Source organism: Anopheles nili, chromosome 2 (assembly GCF_943737925.1).
Source record: "Anopheles nili chromosome 2, idAnoNiliSN_F5_01, whole genome shotgun sequence".
Taxonomy (NCBI): domain Eukaryota; kingdom Metazoa; phylum Arthropoda; class Insecta; order Diptera; family Culicidae; genus Anopheles; species Anopheles nili.
The window spans coordinates 54028651-54047701 of NC_071291.1; the positions used below are offsets into that span (position 1 = coordinate 54028651).

The 19051-nt window shown below is 39.5% G+C and overlaps 1 protein-coding gene across 1 annotated transcript; it reads left to right on the top strand.

The window, feature by feature from the left end:
- Nucleotides 1–15125: 15125 nt before the first annotated feature.
- LOC128726119 (uncharacterized) lies at nt 15126–16535 on the top strand. The gene is made up of 3 exons (XM_053819910.1): nt 15126–15961; nt 16027–16228; nt 16296–16535. Exons 1-3 carry the CDS (start codon nt 15126–15128, stop codon nt 16533–16535), a joined length of 1278 nt encoding a protein of 425 aa, XP_053675885.1.
- The last annotated feature ends 2516 nt before the right edge of the window (nt 16536–19051 follow it).

Genomic DNA, 19051 nt, shown 5'->3' on the forward strand with positions numbered 1-19051 from the left:
CATTCTCGGTCCCACCAAGGAGTGGGGGGGTTTCTTAAAACCCCTTGCTTGATGGTGTCCCCTTGTTTGGGCAGCAATGGCATCGAATAAGGCAAGCGGTCATTAGGTCGCCGTACTTCGTCCAGTCGATGTTCCTTGTTAAATCACAATTAACAGGAGCTTCATTGGCTGAAAAAACTCCCCCAATAATCGAAATTTCGATTGGTAGATGGTCGCTGCCGAGAGGGTCTTGGATAACCTTCCACTTGGTATTCAAGGCTAGCGTGTGCGTACAAAGAAACAGATCTATTGCGCTTTCTCGTGCAATAGTCGTAGCCATCCTAGTTGCTTCACCAGAGTGCATAATTGTCAATCTATATTTGTCGCAAAGATCCCCAATGATTAGTTCTATGCGATCATCTTTATTGCAGCCCCAATCGTATCCATGTGAATTAAAGTCACCTAGGATTAAAAATGGCTCTTTGAGAGTTTTCGCTAACTGGTCGAGATCTTTAGCGATCTTCTTGGGATCAATCTTGGCTTCCAGAGCGATATAAATGAATGCAAATGATGCATAAAAATTCTCCAACTTAGCCTGGATTGCGACAGCTTCTACGACTTCCAGTGAGGGGATTGGAAGTCTATAGAAACTGTGACTATTTCTAATGCCTATTCCAACTCCTTAACCGCGCCAAACATTCCGTAAAAATTGTTCGATCTTGACGTATCACATTATATCCCTGAAAGGAAATTGTTATGTCGGGGGTAAGCCAAGTTTCACTAAGGGCAAATACGGGGCAATTGTATTGGCCTACTAAAACTTTAAAAGAATTTTTTTTCCAATAAAACTTCTACAATTCCATTGTAATATGAAGGCCATTTCTAAATTTAGTCTTATATTTCACAGTTATGACATTGAAGAATCTAACACAACTTTATAGCGTACAGTTTAAAAGTATGCAAATAAATATCTATATCTATTTCAAAGCCTTTATTATTCAACTAACGGTGAACAAAATGATGACAAAATACATAAGGATACCTTTTTCAATTCCAGTTTCAGCTGTCGCGACAGGTATGTTGAGTGGAGAAGTTTCCTCAGGCTGTTAAATGACCGGTTGGCTGCCAGCACCCTTGCGCGTAATTCAACTTCAATGCTATTGTTGGTGCTGACTTTTGACCAAAGATAGGTTGAGTTTTGAACGATTTCAAAGGTTTTCTCACCTATCTGTACATCACCTCTGCGTAGACTCGCGTTGGTATTTGTTATTTGTTGTATTGCATATCGGTTGATGTATGTAAATAAACACAAGAGCAATTCCAATAAATTGTTTCACACCGGTTGATAGAACTGTATACGTTAGGAAAGCGTCAGTTCATTGAATTTAATTGGAAGCTTTGGTTAACAAATGGGAAAGATATCTAAGGCTGCTAGCTAGATTGAGCGTACTTCTGTGTAAGAGTATATCAATATTTGATAATTTATTCTACACAAGTAGAAGAATGCAGCAATGTGCAAGATACGTGTTTATTCTCTACCAATTGCATGGGCTGGAATAAATTTTATCAACTGTTATATTTTTTCCCAACCCCTACAAGTAGATTCAAATTGTGAAGAATGCATTGCGCTCCCTGGAAGTGCGATTGTCAGAAAGTAATTGAAACAGCGGAAAACCCAAAACGGCCATAAATCCTGTCACTTAATACTGCATCGTAGTAGGGGTATGTTTACATTTAACGTTCGCTCCTCACAAGCTAATATAGGACGTCAAAGCTTCTTGCACTAATTAAGACTCATATTGCGTTCATAAACATTGATCATTGTCAAAGCATATTACGGACGACTAATGGAGTGGCTCTAAAGAGAGCTTTGACCACCTAAAGGATACAAGTGATTGAAACCGCATTGTAGTGTTGTTGCGTGAAACGGCAGGTTTATTTTTGCATGCCTCTCTCTCCCGTCATTTAGCTTCCGAATAAAGATATGCAAAGGTTGATTTCGAGAGAATAAGATACGAGTTTCCGCATCTTTTCCTCTGTTGAAGTGAAAATTTGCTTGTTTTGCATAAGAACTCATACAATTATAATTTAAATGAAATTTATGCAATGATCATTACTTTTTGCTCTCAAAATGCTTTAAAAAAAATGTACTTTTTTCTTCATTAAAATCTGCCACATATGTTTTAGCAACACAAATCAGCAAATTTGTTGTCTTCAAACTTTCAATTTAATAGCCCTTCACTAAAACGTGTAATTTAAATAAAGGCAACTTTTAACTCTTCCTCATGCATCGCTCCAAGTCTTGACTGAACCATGTCTTGAACAGTAAAAAACTCTCACCAGCTGTCGTTCCGCAAATGATAGTTTAAAATTACTTTCCCTGCTCTGTGCCTATGTTTGACCTTTTGATCGACCTTGGTTTTTCATAGAAATTATGATAGCCAGTTCATTTTGAATTTTCTGACTATTTAAATTTCAACTTGAATTTGTGGATTCTTATTCACTTTTAAGATATTACAGAAATTATTGTTGTTACGATGATTGCATAAAATCGCATGTTGTTGTCAGTCATATTCGTATCCCTTTGTGGCACACCAGGCGCCTCCATCGGACAAGTACCCATTAATAGGGCATAATAAATTCTGAAAATCAAATTTATTTAGGTGTGAAGGAGACTTATTCTATGAATACGGCATTAAAAATGAAGAGCTTAAGTCTAATTTTCCTGGTATTCGAGACGTGATGTGAAAATCATCACGAATTAAACGCAGGCTTGTGAGAATAATAGGTTAGAGATGTGGGCATATTTTTGCGACCTGTTTTACCAGTTCAACAACATCGGCCTTTTCACCTGGTAAGGCACTTATATTTGAAAAAGTGAGATAATATGGTTCTCACAAAGATATGTCTCATGGCTCAAAACGCGACTCGACCAAATGACCGAATAGTTCGTTTCGTTATTCACGACCTATGTCTAGCATGGCCGACTTCATGTTCATTATCAACTCAACCCACGTGAATGACGGCAGCGATTACATTGGGCTCTAACGGATTTCGAGATTACGACTTCCAGAACAGTCACGGTGAAAACCTTCCGTGACTATCTCAAGCTCCATTTTTCAGCTACGCATAGGCTAAACGATACGACAGCCCCATTGGAAGCGAAAAGCGGGAAAGCTTGCAGTGGTCTCCATCACACAACGATGAACAACTGGTATCCAATTTGCATGAGCAAACATTTACAAAAACAAAAGTGCAACGTCGTTGTACCATTTCTGAGTTCGGTGGTAGCATCTGGGACAGCATGGTTTGGTCTGCTTTGGTGTTACATGGAAGTTTCGTACCATATACAGTCATAGCCTATGCGGCAAGCATATGAAACTGAGGGGATGCATTCCATGTGGAAAACTCGACCGTTGTGAAAGGGTGGACGATTCATTCAACATCACCAACTATAATATACAATGTATCTGTTCTTTTTTCTATTCTACGCCGTTTCCATGCATGCATGCATGACACGAAGGATAACATGCACTTCTTCCAAGACAGAAGCGCTTATTGTGAGAAAAAGCTAACGTTTTTCTTCTTAAGACAGAAACAATTTATTGTGGTAAGACTGGTTAAGCATGATATACAATATTTCCAAATTTTCTGACGATTGATTTCGTTAAGTTTTTACTTATGGTGCACGCAATTTCTTTCACCTGTCATGTTTTATTCCAGCTACATTTTGAAACACACTACGAGAATATGCTCCATAAAACCGTAAAAATCTGTTTAAACCTTTAATAAAAACTTTTTTTCTATCCTTCATTCAATGCTGCTCGTTGTTGTGGTTTTGCACACATTTATAAATTACAATTCAATCGACCTGCTAGGATATTGAGTGCTTCAAATATTTTTATATATTGCTTCGATAATATAAGAAGTAAAAAATTGTGAGTAAAATAGAGTATTATTCAGAACCATTTGTGCTTTCGTTGTACAGAGATTGAAGCTTCGAGAATAAAATTAGCGTTTCGAAACCTTTGTTCCAATATCAAGGCCTCTGCATTCATTATCACAACGCTATGAAACGCTGCGAACTGTTCAAAACTATGAGGGTGAATTAACTAGTTCAAGTTTTCTTGTCGCATTCAGAAGAAGATGCTATCTGAATATGAATTTTGTACATTGCGCTTGAATTGGAGACTTTGTCGTCAATGTTTGAGAGGAATCGAACAGGGCGCGTCTAGTGTAGGAAAAATCTGTCGCAGCACTTTCTTCACGACGCATACTCCAGCCCTGTTCTCATTACGCCGTTATTAATATTCGCCAAAGTCCTTAATCCCACTCGAAATGGCGTTCTGCATCCACGCATGCCTTCATGCGCTATGAATTATTAACTCGTGTCATGTGCTCGGAAAGGTTTGTCAGCGTTCTCAATCCGATATCGCAGTATGTGTATGTATTTTTTTACCGCTGCAAAAGTTCAGGTATTATGTTAAACTTCTTCTTACACATCTTTGGTTTTTTATATAAATCACTCTTCGTTTAGCTGATCATAAAAATAGTTCAAGATAGAGTCTGCCTTCTTAGTTTTGGGGTTAATCAGTTACTCACGAAGTTTCTCTCTGTACATACCATTGCACCAACTTTAGTTGTCTTTGTTACTTTTACTGTGGAAATACTTTCTTCCTAACATACCGTAAGCTAGCTGCAAATGCGCTCTCCAGCAACCCGAAGAACATCTGTTACCATTAAAGCATCAGCATGCTATCGCACTACTCCGACCTCCATCCATGCGACACATCTATAGGCAACCAGCTGCAGTTTCTCATGGGCAACAGCAGGTACACACATCCTCTTGCCTTACGTCGATGAGCATGATGAAGTTTGTAGGAATGCATCTCGGTTACACCACGTGAAGCAGCGAAAATCACATGAGTCGTTTGTGATCGGATTAGGAATATGCGCCTGTGTTGTCTCTTTTCGTGTGTGAATGGCAATTTAAATGTAAGGAAAATTTAAGCTTATCTCTGTTCATAGAGCCCACTACAAATGTACGGCTTTTTTGTTATGAAAATGATTTTTATGCTTCAATTAAATTTTTATATGACATGGAGGTTGTATTAAAACAATATATGAGAAAATTTCAAACCATAGAATATTATAAGCCAATACAAAAATATTGAGCCATAGAAAATAATCATAAATGGCATGCATGGTTGAGTTTATTGAATCTCATTGACATTGCCGCAATATTGACAAGCGATAAAATCTTTTTGATTATACGAAACAAAGATGAATGAGTGAATGAAGTATTCGTTATTGAGGAAAAATATAATTGTGCAAGAAACTTTAGTATATGTTTGTGAAAAATAATTGAAAAATAATTGCTGATGTCAGCGTAATAAAATAATTTGGGCGCTACGTCAAAGAAACTCAATTAACAGAATATTTAATTTTCATCCATTATTCGTCTCATGTTCAAGCCTATCAAACTCTTGCTAATAAATCAGATCAAAACTGCGAAATTACTTTGCTCTAAGCCATAAACAACTCTCTTGACAAATACAGTGTTGCGAAACAAAACAATGACAAAAACAGTGATTGCCGTCACAGGATTCGCTTTGTAATATGCTGTAAATTAAAGTGTAAAAAGTTTAACGTTTCCTCCATTCTACCTAGTGTTAATTCAAAAATAAATTCTTCAATGAAGTATTCCATAAGAAGCATTAGAACAGAATTTGATTAATGTATCCATGCACTTCTATTGCAAATTAAATGAAATTAAAAAAAATCTTATTTTGAATAAAACATGAAATGAAAATAATATTCTAAGCCGGTTTTTATTGAAACAATCACCATAGTGTGATCCAATGGTTAAGTCACACATCACAGTACCGTAGCTCTGTAATAAATGTGTATGGCTAGGAAGTTGAAAATTTCGCTATAAACGATCTGAAAAAGTACTAAAAAAGTTTACTTTTGAAACTGGATCGAAGCAAAAAAGCTCCGAGACAAGTATAATTTTAGCTCCATTACGCCAAAAACTTTTCTATATGGTTTTGGTAGACGCCTTAAATATTATATCACTTTCCAGTGGCGTGATTTTGGTTTGTCTTGCTCTCTTTTTTCATTCAAATTGCATTACGCATTGGTATCACTCAAAATGGATCAAAAACCTCTTTTCAAGGCGAATCTTAGCTTCGAGCGAAATAGATTTGATCCACCCCCTGTACACAGTAGAATTTTTTCGTCTTCTTCCATCGGTTGTACACCATAGCATCAGCAAGCCGGTTTGAATAGGAACGACCTGGCTTAAAACTGCGTTCAACCTTTTTCCGAAGACGATTAGTGAGAACCATTTTCGGATCATGACAATGGATCCTTTCGATTAGTGTGAAACCTGCTATCACCATGGCGAGCTTCAATTACAGCCGGCCATTCACTACGATAGCAGTGAATCACTCAGGAAGCTATACTTCGTATCGATCGGTAAAATGGGATTACAGCACCATTATACGATTGCCATGGGCGATCAATGATGGCTGTCAACGTAAGAGCCCCAATTAAGGGGCCAAAAAGGACCTCAACCCAGCTAAGCTTCCTGAGTCTAGCACATCGTGTCGGATGCTTACGAGTATGGAGCATATTTAACTTCCTGTGAGAATCGGTTATCGAATCGCGAAGACGGTTCAAACTCAAACACGTTTTGGAGTTGAGCGTTTCAATGTTTTTCGCGTACTTCTTGCTGCACTTTGCACGATTCATAAGTACCGTAGTATTTTTTCAATATCGTACAACGCAAAGGAATGCTTCGTAATTTTCTCTCTAAAATCCTGTTACAAATCATTACAGTAAACTCTGCTCATGGACCCTTTGCAGAAGTGATAGAGTTCCGAAATTAAACCAATGCAACCATAACCTTTTAAGGCCCCATAGAGATATCCATGCATGCGTCAATACAATTCGCATTTTATGGCAACAGAATGAACTTGAAATTATGTGATATGGCGTTCCAAACATCGTTTAGAGGATGTAGGGATGATTCAATCAAGCTGCCACATGTGGTAACAACGCTGTATGAAGCAAACACACACCCCAAAAACACATCGATATTAATCCATCAGTTCAAAAATCCTCTCGCTACATTTTGGTTACAACTCTTATAAACTATTTTACCGCTTTCAGAGTAAATGGTTTCCTCCTCGGAAGTGTGTATAGCCACCGGAAGGGTTATTGTGACGTTTATGAAATGCCATGAGTTTTCTGCAACTCAAACGCTGTTTAAGCCTTCTACTGAATGGTATTAACTAGCTAATACAGCTACTATTTACGGCTACCGATTCAACGAGTAATGTTTTATTGTGATCGTGCAAAACGCAAAAAGCTGTTGACATATGATGATCAAATATCAGTTCCAATGCACGTGAGCATGAATATGTTAAGTAACAAACATAAAATTTTGAAATTAATAATATTTTTTTTAATTTATATAAATATTTATAAGTCCTCAATTTTGATGAATCTGATTGGTGAATTAATTCAACACATCGTTTTGATTTTTTAGAGTTCAGGCTCCCAATTACCACCTGACCTACACGGGTCCTATGGGACCGAAGCTTCGCTTGAAGTAATCTGTCTTACGTTTGACTGACCTAATGGCAACGCTAAAGCAATTAATCTGATTAAAACCATCCATACCCAGGTGACCCACGCCCTTGGAACCAGTGTCCTGTGTCGGATCGGATGAATAAATTAACATCACTGCTCCGCTTAACTTCAATCGGACCCCCAACCCTAGCTGGACTCATCACAGGGTGACAGGTACATTATTGTTCGGGTCAACAATGCATGCTTTATAGAGCATATAAAAAGGTACCGGATAAGAGCTTCGCAAGGTGAAGGCCAAAGTTCATCGTCGAACCTTAGTAAAGGCTTACAATTTGTTACATGCAGCCTACCGAGACGCGTGCCAGAGCAGTGCATGTAAGGACAAACAAATTGAAATCATCAATCTCAGTTAAAAATGATAAAGTGCTCCGAGAATGATTAACTTTATTCGATTTGCATCAAGGCTTAACAGGTATCTTACATTCGTGATAACGATAACTAGCATATTGCCTGCACGGCCAATTATTACGAATGAAATTCGCATAGATTTACCAGTGGAAATCATTGTTAACTAACGATAGAATGAAAACATTTATTCATACTTTATTTTGATATTTCCTTTGATAGTTTCATTTACATGTTCACGATGCTGTAACTATAAGTTGTAAACACTTCAGTGAACATGCTTTGCATGTGTAGAAAAAAGAAATCCATCGTACGGTAGATAAAAATAAGGTTGGGAGCAAAGGCTGTGTATGGAACACTAGGATCATGATGGTACATCATTCAGACTAACTTACAGCCATCTGTCGTTGACTACGTATTGAAGCCACCTGGAGCTAGCCACATCAGAACCAGAGTGGTAACAGGTGATGCCAACAGGCACTACATTTTTTCAGCAAAAAGTCTTGTGAACACTGACGAAGCTTTTGTTTATCGTAATGCACACGCTACTTCACCATGTGTTAGTTGGACTTATACCTAGTAGCTACTCAAATAATCCCACTAGAGTGCGTATTAAGAAAAAAGATATTAAAGATAGTAATTTAAAAAAAATTACTAACAAAACTAAGCAAACAATTGCATGTGACAATAAATGCTGACTATAAATTCACGAACACTATAGAAGCTTGCATGTAAATTTTCACCATCAAATATCAACCGCATGCTCTGTCCTCACAGGCCACTGGTCAAGCAACACCATGCCGTTGGGAAATGCGCATTTTATTCACAACCTGGCGTCCAGACTGTGGAATGATTAGTGGTATTTTTTTGTTTGCTTTGCTTTCTTTCCGCTTCGCGATATTTCCGTTTGATTGTTTCGCGTGTTTGCGCTTCGAATAAGATTGACTATTGCTTCAGAGTGTTTCAACTGAATGACAATTGCAACATCTGCTCGAACTTGTCCATGAGTTCTTGTCCTTGTTCAAATTTTTTCTCTTAAGTAATTTCTCCCTGCTTCAACATTTCAAGTGCACACTGTTTTTAAATACGAATGCAAATGTTTCTTTCTTGACGTACTGATCTACGCATCGATAAATCAAAATTATGTGAAATCAAATCCTTACCAAGCCTTATCATTTTCTGGCTGAAATATTAAGCTCAACAATCCTATGCACGGATCTGAAAATCCCAGCCAACGAAATTGAGTTATACCAAGAAAACAATTGAGCCATTATTATCTCGTTGGCTTTAAACCCAACATGGTATCCCAACATGGTATCCGGTAGTTTTTTTCCAAAACGATCATTTGTCTTCTGGCTCAAAAAGTAAGCTCAACTATCCTATGCACTAAACTGAAACTTTGGCTTTAAACATAACATGTTTCTGTTGGTAATGGCAGTATTGAAACAACAGACTCGGCCTGCTGACACGAGTCTGAAGGTGTCCATCCCTAAGCCAGCTGTGAAGCTAGCCAACATGGCCTTGTTTGTGCAATTGCAAGCAGCAAATTCAGATTTGAAAGGACGGGAACGACTGAAGAACGCTTACGGACTGAATGGACCCCGGTCGTGTCGCAAGAAATGTGTTCATCAGCGGGGTTTGCTCGATTCCCCCCAAGGCTACTCGTAACCAGCGGCACAGTGTCAAGGATTATGGCTCCGGTTAATGAGATTTATCGATCGGTAGACGGTGGCACGATAGCTATGCAGGAAGCGTCTGTGAAATCGGTAGGAACGCATTGTTCAAGTGGCTTTTGCGCACGGATTTCCGTCAGCATAGTTGGAAATAATTATGGTAACAAGCTCAGCCATATCGGCATAAGAGAAGAATGTTTAAATCAGGAATAAAATGATAGAGAGTGATAATTCATAGTATGTTTCGAAAAGTTATGGTTATTTTGTAAATCAAATCCAATTTCGTAGCAAATTGAACAAAAACTTTAAAAACAGGTATGGTTTTATTTAGAAAAACATATCCTCGTACATCTTTGCAATCATTACTCCATCGTTTTCGTATTATGCACCTTGATCTATATTGATTTATGAAATTTACTAAATTACTTCTAGCTATAACAGTCAATGAAATTCTAGCGTTTTATTCAGATTTGCCGTCATGATCGTGTTGAAAGCTCGAGGAAAAAAATTGAAATTATTTTTATCTTGCCTACCACTACGCTGAGTTCTGTATCTTAAATTTTTCCCGCCTTTTAGAATTTCTTGAGTTGCAAAGCAGTTTTACTTATGTTTATCGCCTACTCGGATAAATCTAAAGTAAAGCATTTCGAAAAGTAAGTGCATTGAAGTTTAAAGTAAATCGATAAAAACTTGCTAACCCACAACATCCGTTTGAATTATTCCGACTATTTCTTTTGCAGTTGATTGATGAGTTGATTTTCACAAGCCCCGAAATCAAAACGAACTGCACGCACTAGCTATTTGAATCAAGCCAACGTGTTTCTATTTTTGCTGATCTCAAAGCAAGCAGCCTTAGGACAAACCCAACCTTGCCTAGCTATCCAATTCATGACCATGACCTTGCTATATTCCGCGCTGTTTCAACGGGTGGCCGTTTTATACAAATGTTCTTTCTTGCTGTCTTCACTACATCATTCCATGCGCCGTAAGCTGTTGGAGATTGTCGAGCTGGATGGGCGTGTACATCGGAGGCCTTTAACTACACTCATAAAAAGCCCCAAGAAAAGTGGAACTAGCCATAAAAATAGCTCTTCGAAAAGACATCATGAAGACACGTGCGATCGCCACGGTTTCGGTCCCGCCGTTCACTGGCTCTGTTGGACATGTGCAACAGAAAAAAGAATAGAGCTTTGTACAAAAGCATGATGTTAAAGAAGGCTGCTTTCCTTGGATGAACAGCGTTTCTAACGGTTTTTTTTCGTAGAAGATTTATTAACTAGATATTGCTTTTTAACTCAAACTAATGCAAATTCTAAGCAAAGTTTTTCAAGATTCCTACGTGCACTGGCTATTCTTATTGATGTGGGCTATCGAATGTACGCGTATATTTTTTATAGCAGGATGGTTTGACAAATGCGCAATCTTGTGCCGTCAACATTAATTCAATCAAAACCATTCGACTTTAGGAAAATTATTCAATTACATTCCAAAAACGCCAGTTCGAAATTAGTTCGTCTTACCATAGTTTACAGTCGGGAACGCCATAAATTGTCAGAAAACTTCATGCAGTTTGATTGGTTGAGTTGATTCATCTTTCAGTCTGTTTCTACTCTAGAATCATGCTTTTCGACTGAGTTCAAACATGTTTCAAATCGAATTGGAAGGATTTACTATTGCAGCTTCGTATATCATAACCTTGAGAAAGTGGATTTTTTCCAGCTATTGATCTAGTCTTGTCTTCCCTGTACCGAACAAACTGAGTTGAATTACTACTAAAAACTATAGTTAATCAGAAGCCCCAAGCCTCTGCAAACTTCTTGCGTTTCATGTAAATTAATTCAACGGCTCCATTTACTCAATAGAAGTCATACGATGATGTAATTAAAGCGTGATGACTCATATGTCAAAATTCAAATAATACTATTTACCCAAAGTACTCAAATTATCCTGGCACTGATTATCAGTTTCAATATACATTAATCAAAGAATGCAACACGCATCATAACGAATCGTGTGATGTATAATTATCACGACTTCTTTAAGTTTTGAAAATACAACGTGTCTATTCCAACGAGATACTCTGTCCCAACATAAAATGCCTTAGATTCTGCAAATGCTATTTTTGTGTAGGACACAAAATTGTTGCCCAAACTATTCATCGCAAACATGGTAATCGATTACAGCGTACATTCGGTCCACAGGATTTGGTGTGATTATGATAAATAGCATATCTGTCATAATCACACAAAATCGTCGATTTGAAAAGGCTCCAATTCAAAAGCTTTCCAGCGTAAAGAGACGAACTATTTGTGCACGCAAATAGAACGGTGCTCCTCCGTACCATGGAACCGGCCGTTCGATAGCGCATAAGCCTTTATCAGAGTGTTTTCCCAGACATGTGCACTTGCATTCTGTGGAAGCAAGTACTCTCATTATTGTGCAAAGCCTTCTACGAAGCAGAACCATTGCGTACGGTTCACCGAGTATACAAATTCTTTTGATCATACTCTTCGAAACGGCGGGTCGGTGTGGGTTTGAATCTTCATTTTCCACTCGGTAGCACCAATAATCGTATTAGTTCCAGCATTTTAGACCAACACTGATCGAAACCTCCTTTCGCAGAATGCCGAGTAAGGACAAAAAACTTGAAAGAATTTCAAAACAAGCGCCCTTCCGACACACACTAACGCCGATCTCGAGTCGATCGATCGTAGCTCAACAATATGAAGCTTTAATAGGTTCGCGATTCGGTTGCGCCTCATTACGAGTGTGCCATGCTTGACTTACTAACATTTTTCTTTTACCTACTGGTGCTTATAAATCGAGCTAAGAGCCATTTTCGTACGCTTCTTCAACGCCCGCTCAATACAATGCTGCATATCATCGATGTCCATAGCTATTAATTTACTGGTTGAAGGTGGTTTGATAAAACATTTTCACCTTCCCTTTAGAGATGATTTTTTACAATAATATGCAGCCAACGGTTGGATTTCATTTTCAACACATTTGATCGATTATTGATGCCAGTATACGTACGACGATTTTCAGCGTTATTGTTTGCATACAATTCTAGTTAAGCTGTTGCTTTACTTGCTTTTTTCATCACCGTGGATGGTTTGGTAGAAATCTTTTTCATCTTCATAGGCTTTTATTCAAATGAAATGTGCTTCAAAACAGCACTTTTTCAAACACTGACTGTACATGCCAGTTTGGTTGTTTGAGAGGGTTTTCCTATACATCACATACACACTGAAAATAACGTTGCGGTGAACTACTGATGGGGTTCGTTCAGCCCATTTTCGGAAGGATTCAAGTAGCCTAACAGCACCGTCCGGGAACGACTGCACAGGTTAGCGGCATCTGGGTAGAACGTCAAATTGAATTTCTATCAAATTTGATTGCCACTAACTCGCACACACACAGCAGAAGGTACGCTGATCGAATCGGAACTGCCAAACAGCCTGCACCAAACCTGGACAACATTCTCCCTGCTTGTGTAGATTGCGACGAAAAGGTGCCGCCGTGATTTTGCTGAGGTCTGTTTTTACGCTCACAGATGGTTTTCCAGCAAATCAGCGAAATCAAAATGCGAACAGAAGACGTTGGCAGCATACAAATAAGAGCATCCGGTAGGCTTTGGTAGGTAACATCTTGCGTAGGAATGTGCTCGCATGTAGCTAAAGCGTCCAGTTCAGCAGAAAAAAAACAATAAACGGCCGCAAATGCATGAAACCGGCGTGAACACGCAGTTTCCAGTCGAGAGATCTGAGGGGCTTGCCACCAATCTGAGTGCAGCAAGGTAGAGTGACAATGACAGAACAAAGTGGCGTAACACAGTTTAAGCTACAATTTACGCTCATGTTGACACGCCAGGTGAAATCAGTTCCATTTTATGTATTTCTTCGCACACAGAATCTTGTGTCGATGTGTCGAGCTGGATCGAACGAACCTGCGGACATGTAAATAATGCTTTCGGATTTATTGTTGGGTTTTGAATAAGGTTGAACAGTTTCTAATAAAACAATGTCTACCTGCCAACTCCTTTGGTAATGGTAAGTTGCTTTTATGCAAACGTTACATGGTTTATAACCTGCAAAGGAGGTAAACCTTTACTAAGCCTCAATTCTAAGCAATGCATTTTAATTTCCAATTATTTATAATCGACCAGCAAATAAATACTGCACAAAAAACATAGCTTATTAAACAGTAGCGTTTGTAGTTTTCATTCATTGTCAAACTCCAACTTAAGGGCACTTCACCAAGGCTATCACCTCAAAAACCAGAAGCACGTCAAAAAAGAACTTTATCTTTCGACATGACACGTGGCCAATAAATACCAGGAAGAGCAAATTAAACCAATACAGCAAGCTTTTGCTGACAAGTCAACAAGGCGATATTCAATTCCAATAAACTTGGAATTGACACTCCCCTAAAAATAGCATCATGGCGATGACCCTCTTCAAACGTCAAAACGTAACTGATGAAATATATCACATTTTTACATTTGTTTTTATAACAGAATGTTGCTTTCTTTTGCAAAATCTATATCTTATACATTTTCGGGTTAAATGAAAACAGAGGAGAGGAAGTTTTTGTAATTTCTCTATACTCTCTCGAAGGTTAGTTTATAGTGTTTGAAGTACAAGCAATTGAATTTTACGAAGAGCAAAAGACAAAAAGAGTAAAATAACAGCCAATGATTCAGACATAATCGCTAATTAAAGTTCTAATTTAAACGTGTTTCATTTCCTGCAAGTAAAACGCCTGCAAACTAATTACAATGTGCATGAAATACTGTAACATCCTCCTATGTGGCATCATATTATCAAACAAACTGTCAAGTAAACAATTATAGGCCACCCGGATTTGCTGAAAAAAACAACATGTAATTGCAATAAACATAAAATATGCCTGGCACCGAATGAGAATAATATGTGAACGCTACAACGCTGCAAAATATTGTCTGCGCCTGTCTGGGAAACAAGAGCGAATGTAAGCGAACAAAACACAGTGGAACATTAACGTACAAATTTAATGTAGAGAATGATTCATCGGGAGGAACTTATTTCATGTTGTTTGTTGTGCTGACAATTTTCATAACAACCGTCATATGAAGAGCGCTCAAAAATTTAACGTTTTATTTGCAACCATCCCGTGGTGCGTGATTTCAAGTTACCATGGCAACAGGACATGCAAACATAGATTTCGAAACCTTCACGGAGTGTTTGCAATTCCTGTACTGGTTAATTAAAGCGACCGACGATGGCTTTCAACCACCACCTTTGATCTTGCCGGCACTGTCATCAGTACGCTCGTTGTCACCTATGCTCTATTGTTCTTCACGTCTCAATGCCTGTCATAAACAACTGCTTCTCTTTGGGTCATAGAGATTGATGCTTCCCACTATATTCAGTGCTTATTATTTCGTATATAAGCTCAAGCGTACTCCACTTTGCAGCAAATGTCGCAATGGCTTCGATTCACTCTCTCGGAAAAGGCATATTGCAGAAGTATATGGATCAGTTTTTCACCTTCTCCGACACGGTGGATTATTTCAACTTGTTCAATGTGTTTGGCACGATGTTCGCTCTTCACTTCAATACACAAAGATCTGGTATCTGGACTCTCAAGAAACTTCTCTGGAGCGCATATAGAGCGCTCTATCTAATGTCGTATCTGTCCTACTGCTACAAGGCCTATTGGACGTTCAACAACTGGGAATATAGCACGGCATCAGCCAACGTACTGGGGGCTCTGGGACTCTGCAGTGGAGCCCTTCTGCGTCTAGTCCTGTTCGAGGTCTATTATCCGACGATCGAGCAGCTGCAAATGTTCCTGAACGATCGCAAGTACAATAATCAGGACGAATGGGCCCGTGACCGTCGATCACAGCTCTACCAACACAACAACCGCTTCCTGATGGTACTCATTTCGGCCATCATACTGGAGTCGTTATGCTTTCTCGCTTTTCTGCTACTAACACGTCCAGAGTTTATGCTGCAGTATAACGGACACATCTTGGGTGGACCGTCAGTACAGATAGCCTACGGAACGATTACTGCTTGCTGGGGCATCATCTACGTGCTGGTGTTTATCGTTTTCTACATGCTAATGGCGGGCTTTCGGCTAGAGATGGAGATACTAGTGCGCTCGTTCGAGCAGCTCGGTCAACCCGCACGGACCAGTGATTATGGTGAGCTCGTTCAGATGGGCCTTCCTATGAACGAACAGTACGAGCAGGAGTTTTGGAGTGTCCTGCAAGCCTCACTGATCAAGCACATTAAGCGACATGTTGAACTGTTGGAGTACGCCCTCCCGTTATCCGGTAGCTCGTTACACGACATTAATAATGACTGTTCCTTTTATGCAGGAATCTTCAAAAGTTTCGATCCATCGTTGGCCCGTTCGCGTTCCTGCAGTACTACAGCACCTTCGGGCTGATAGCGGACTCATTTTTCATCGTTTCCTTCGAAGGATTTTCCGGCTACAGCATGGCGTATGTACTGTTTGCATCGTTTCTCATCTTGGAATCATTCTTGCTATGTCGCGGTGTAGAACATCTAAACGATTTGGTACATACGAGCGCGTCCGATGTAGCGTTGTGGAACTGCATTTCACAGTTTTCAAAACTCTTCGCAGAATAACCGAATTGGAATGACCTTGTACAATCTCGATTGGTCGCAGTTACTACGGTACTCCACAAGGTTCCGGTTTGAGTACGGGTGCGTGCGTCGAATCATCCTGCAGGTGATTGTGCAATCACAACAATCCCTTCGTTTCACCTACGGAGCAGCGGGAGAAATATCGATGAACAGTTTTGCCGAGCTGATGCAAAAGAGCTATTCGATGCTAACGTTTTTGCTGCAGCTAGACAACTAGAAACACACAGGGAACCAATGCCTAGAAGTGCTTAATTCGCTGCCAATGACACCTATCGTTTGTTGGAGGGCATTGCCAAGCAATTGGCTCTAGTAACAGGAACCAAAACATGATCGCAACGGCTAACCAAACATTATACCCACCACATTCCCGGATCTCATAGACGGGCGCGTCGCACCCGAGATCTCGAGACCACGGTTCGAAACGCAATGGGAACGCGGTACAACATTAACACAAACAATTTGAGCCCTTGGTGGCAGTAATTGAAATCAAATATTTATTCAGGAATTTATAATTTTCCGCCTCGTTTACGCTTTCGTTAAGGGAACAGTTCATTTTACCATCAGCATTCTGCGCGAAGAGGCGCAACGGTTCGACAGCAGCTCAGAAAAGCGTGGACTTCATGCAAAGCGCTCCTATACATGAAAAATGCCAAACGAGGCAGGTGCGAATGGCCCTCAAAAATTCAAAACGGATTTTTTTTGTATTTATTTACTAAAATGGGATAGAGAATGATATTATCCAGACACATTCTTTTCATTATCTAGGTAACTTACCAAAGTCACATACGTATGATTTTCCTCAATAAAGGAGCTAAACTAATTAAATAGCCATAGATATTCCTTTATTCATCTTTAGATCTGCAAAGAAACAACCAGGTTACTGCAGGGAAAAAACACAAATCGCTTTGTACAGCATAAACACCAGATAATTCGTACGTTGTTAAGTTTGCCCTTTATCAGACGGTTAGTTCTTGCATCCTACATTTCTTTCACTCAACCAAAGAATTATAAGGACGCCATCTGATAACCTTCAGCTCAAGTCCGCGTTCAGCAGCGCACCGGTAAGTTGATTGAGAAAAATATCCGGTCACCAATTCGTCCGCGCTCCCATTTCTCGGTACGTCGTCCATCACGCTATTGATTTGATTGTCCCATCCATCGGTCAACCCATCGTCCGTCCATTTGTCAGCTTTGCTCTATTTCCCGCTCTCTATCAGCTCCATTTGTGAAAGGAAGTGAACCCGAACGCCGATCGATAGCGGACCGGCCGAGATGACAGTTCGTAATCATCATTATTATCGCCATTCTCGCTGTAAACCTTGTTATTTGCTCCCATTTGTGTGCGTAGCGGTTTCGATGACCATTTGGTTGATGATGGGTGGTTTCCACAGGGAAAACTCCCAGTGGGTGAAAGCGAAATATACGACAATTAAAGGCCCATTGACGCGATCATTGGGCTTGCTTTTTTCCTGATTGTGTCAGCCACACATGGTAGGAGTTATTCCACCGTATAAGAGCTTTAACCCAAATTGTTTTTTTATATTAATCGTAAAAACAATGTCATTCCATAAATAACTAAAAGGTTACAAAAAACAACAACTCATCGATTAATTCACGCATATAAGGAATGTGAGACATCGAGAAAATACTTTATCTATCATTTTTCACAATCACAAATCTGTTGCATGCAGTTTTTCATCAATAACTCTCCCAAATCACGACGACGATGCTGCTGGATGTGATGATGATGCTCACAGAGGGCAGTAAAATGCATATTGCAACCTTTGTCCTCGTCATCATAACGATAACCATGCACCAGCTGCCATCAATGCCAGCACTCGAACGCATTCAATATCGAATCCGACAGCAGGTGGCGTTGTAACAAATGGATTCAATTTGGATTCCAAATTGTTCCTGTAAGCGGCGCACCACCGGAACGATAGCGAAAATGTTTATCTGTTGTGAAATGTACAGATTGCAGCTCGTTGCACTAGACTCGTATGGTTTCATTAAAGCGAACCACTTTGGAAACGCGCACGAGCTCATCCCATCGCTGCACGCGCATCATGAGAAGCTTCCATGTATTTTCTGTGACGGTGGTTCCTCGTATTAATCAAGCACTTTCATCGATTGCGATTTCATATGACATGTATCGTGAAACTCGTCTAAAATTAATCATCTCGTTGAAATTCTTTCAAAACAAGTTGTGCAAATTTCATTTAAACCCTTTGACTGTTTAACAAAAAATTCGACAGGTTTTGGAAGCTTGAAAACAATGTTTTTTTTTTCATCATTGCTTTTTTTGTAGAACCCGTCTCCATACATTCCGAGAGATTATTTGCCAACGATTACTGCTTCGCCTTTTGTGCGCCTTTCTCGAGCATTCGTTACCGATACCAAGTAGAGGATTATTCGTCTGCACTCCACGCAATTAGCTGGAAGGAATGTTTGCTTTTCGAATTCAATCGACACCAGTGCATTAGCATTTAATGCTCCATGAAGAAGCTGCAGCACTCCACGGTCATTCGGTTCCAGGATATTCAATTGGATTTCGACTTGCACGGCATCCTTTTCCAATTAGATCTCTGTCAAGTGTGTGCCAACCAAAGAGCACTACCGTAACGCCACGAGCATGAAAAGTGTGCAAAGTGGTGTGAATATGTGCCCTACTAGAACGACTCACAAGATTCCCTACTAGAACGACTCACACGAGGTGGCGTCTTCAGCAACACC

Bases quoted from the DNA above. Each gene is read 5' to 3' on its own strand.
- LOC128726119 (XM_053819910.1), top strand. From the start codon at position 15,126: ATGGCTTCGATTCACTCTCTCGGAAAAGGCATATTGCAGAAGTATATG. The intron at 15,962-16,026 runs GTACGCCCTCCC...CCTTTTATGCAG, and splicing joins CGACATGTTGAACTGTTGGA to GAATCTTCAAAAGTTTCGAT. The intron at 16,229-16,295 runs GTACATACGAGC...AACTCTTCGCAG, and splicing joins TAGAACATCTAAACGATTTG to AATAACCGAATTGGAATGAC.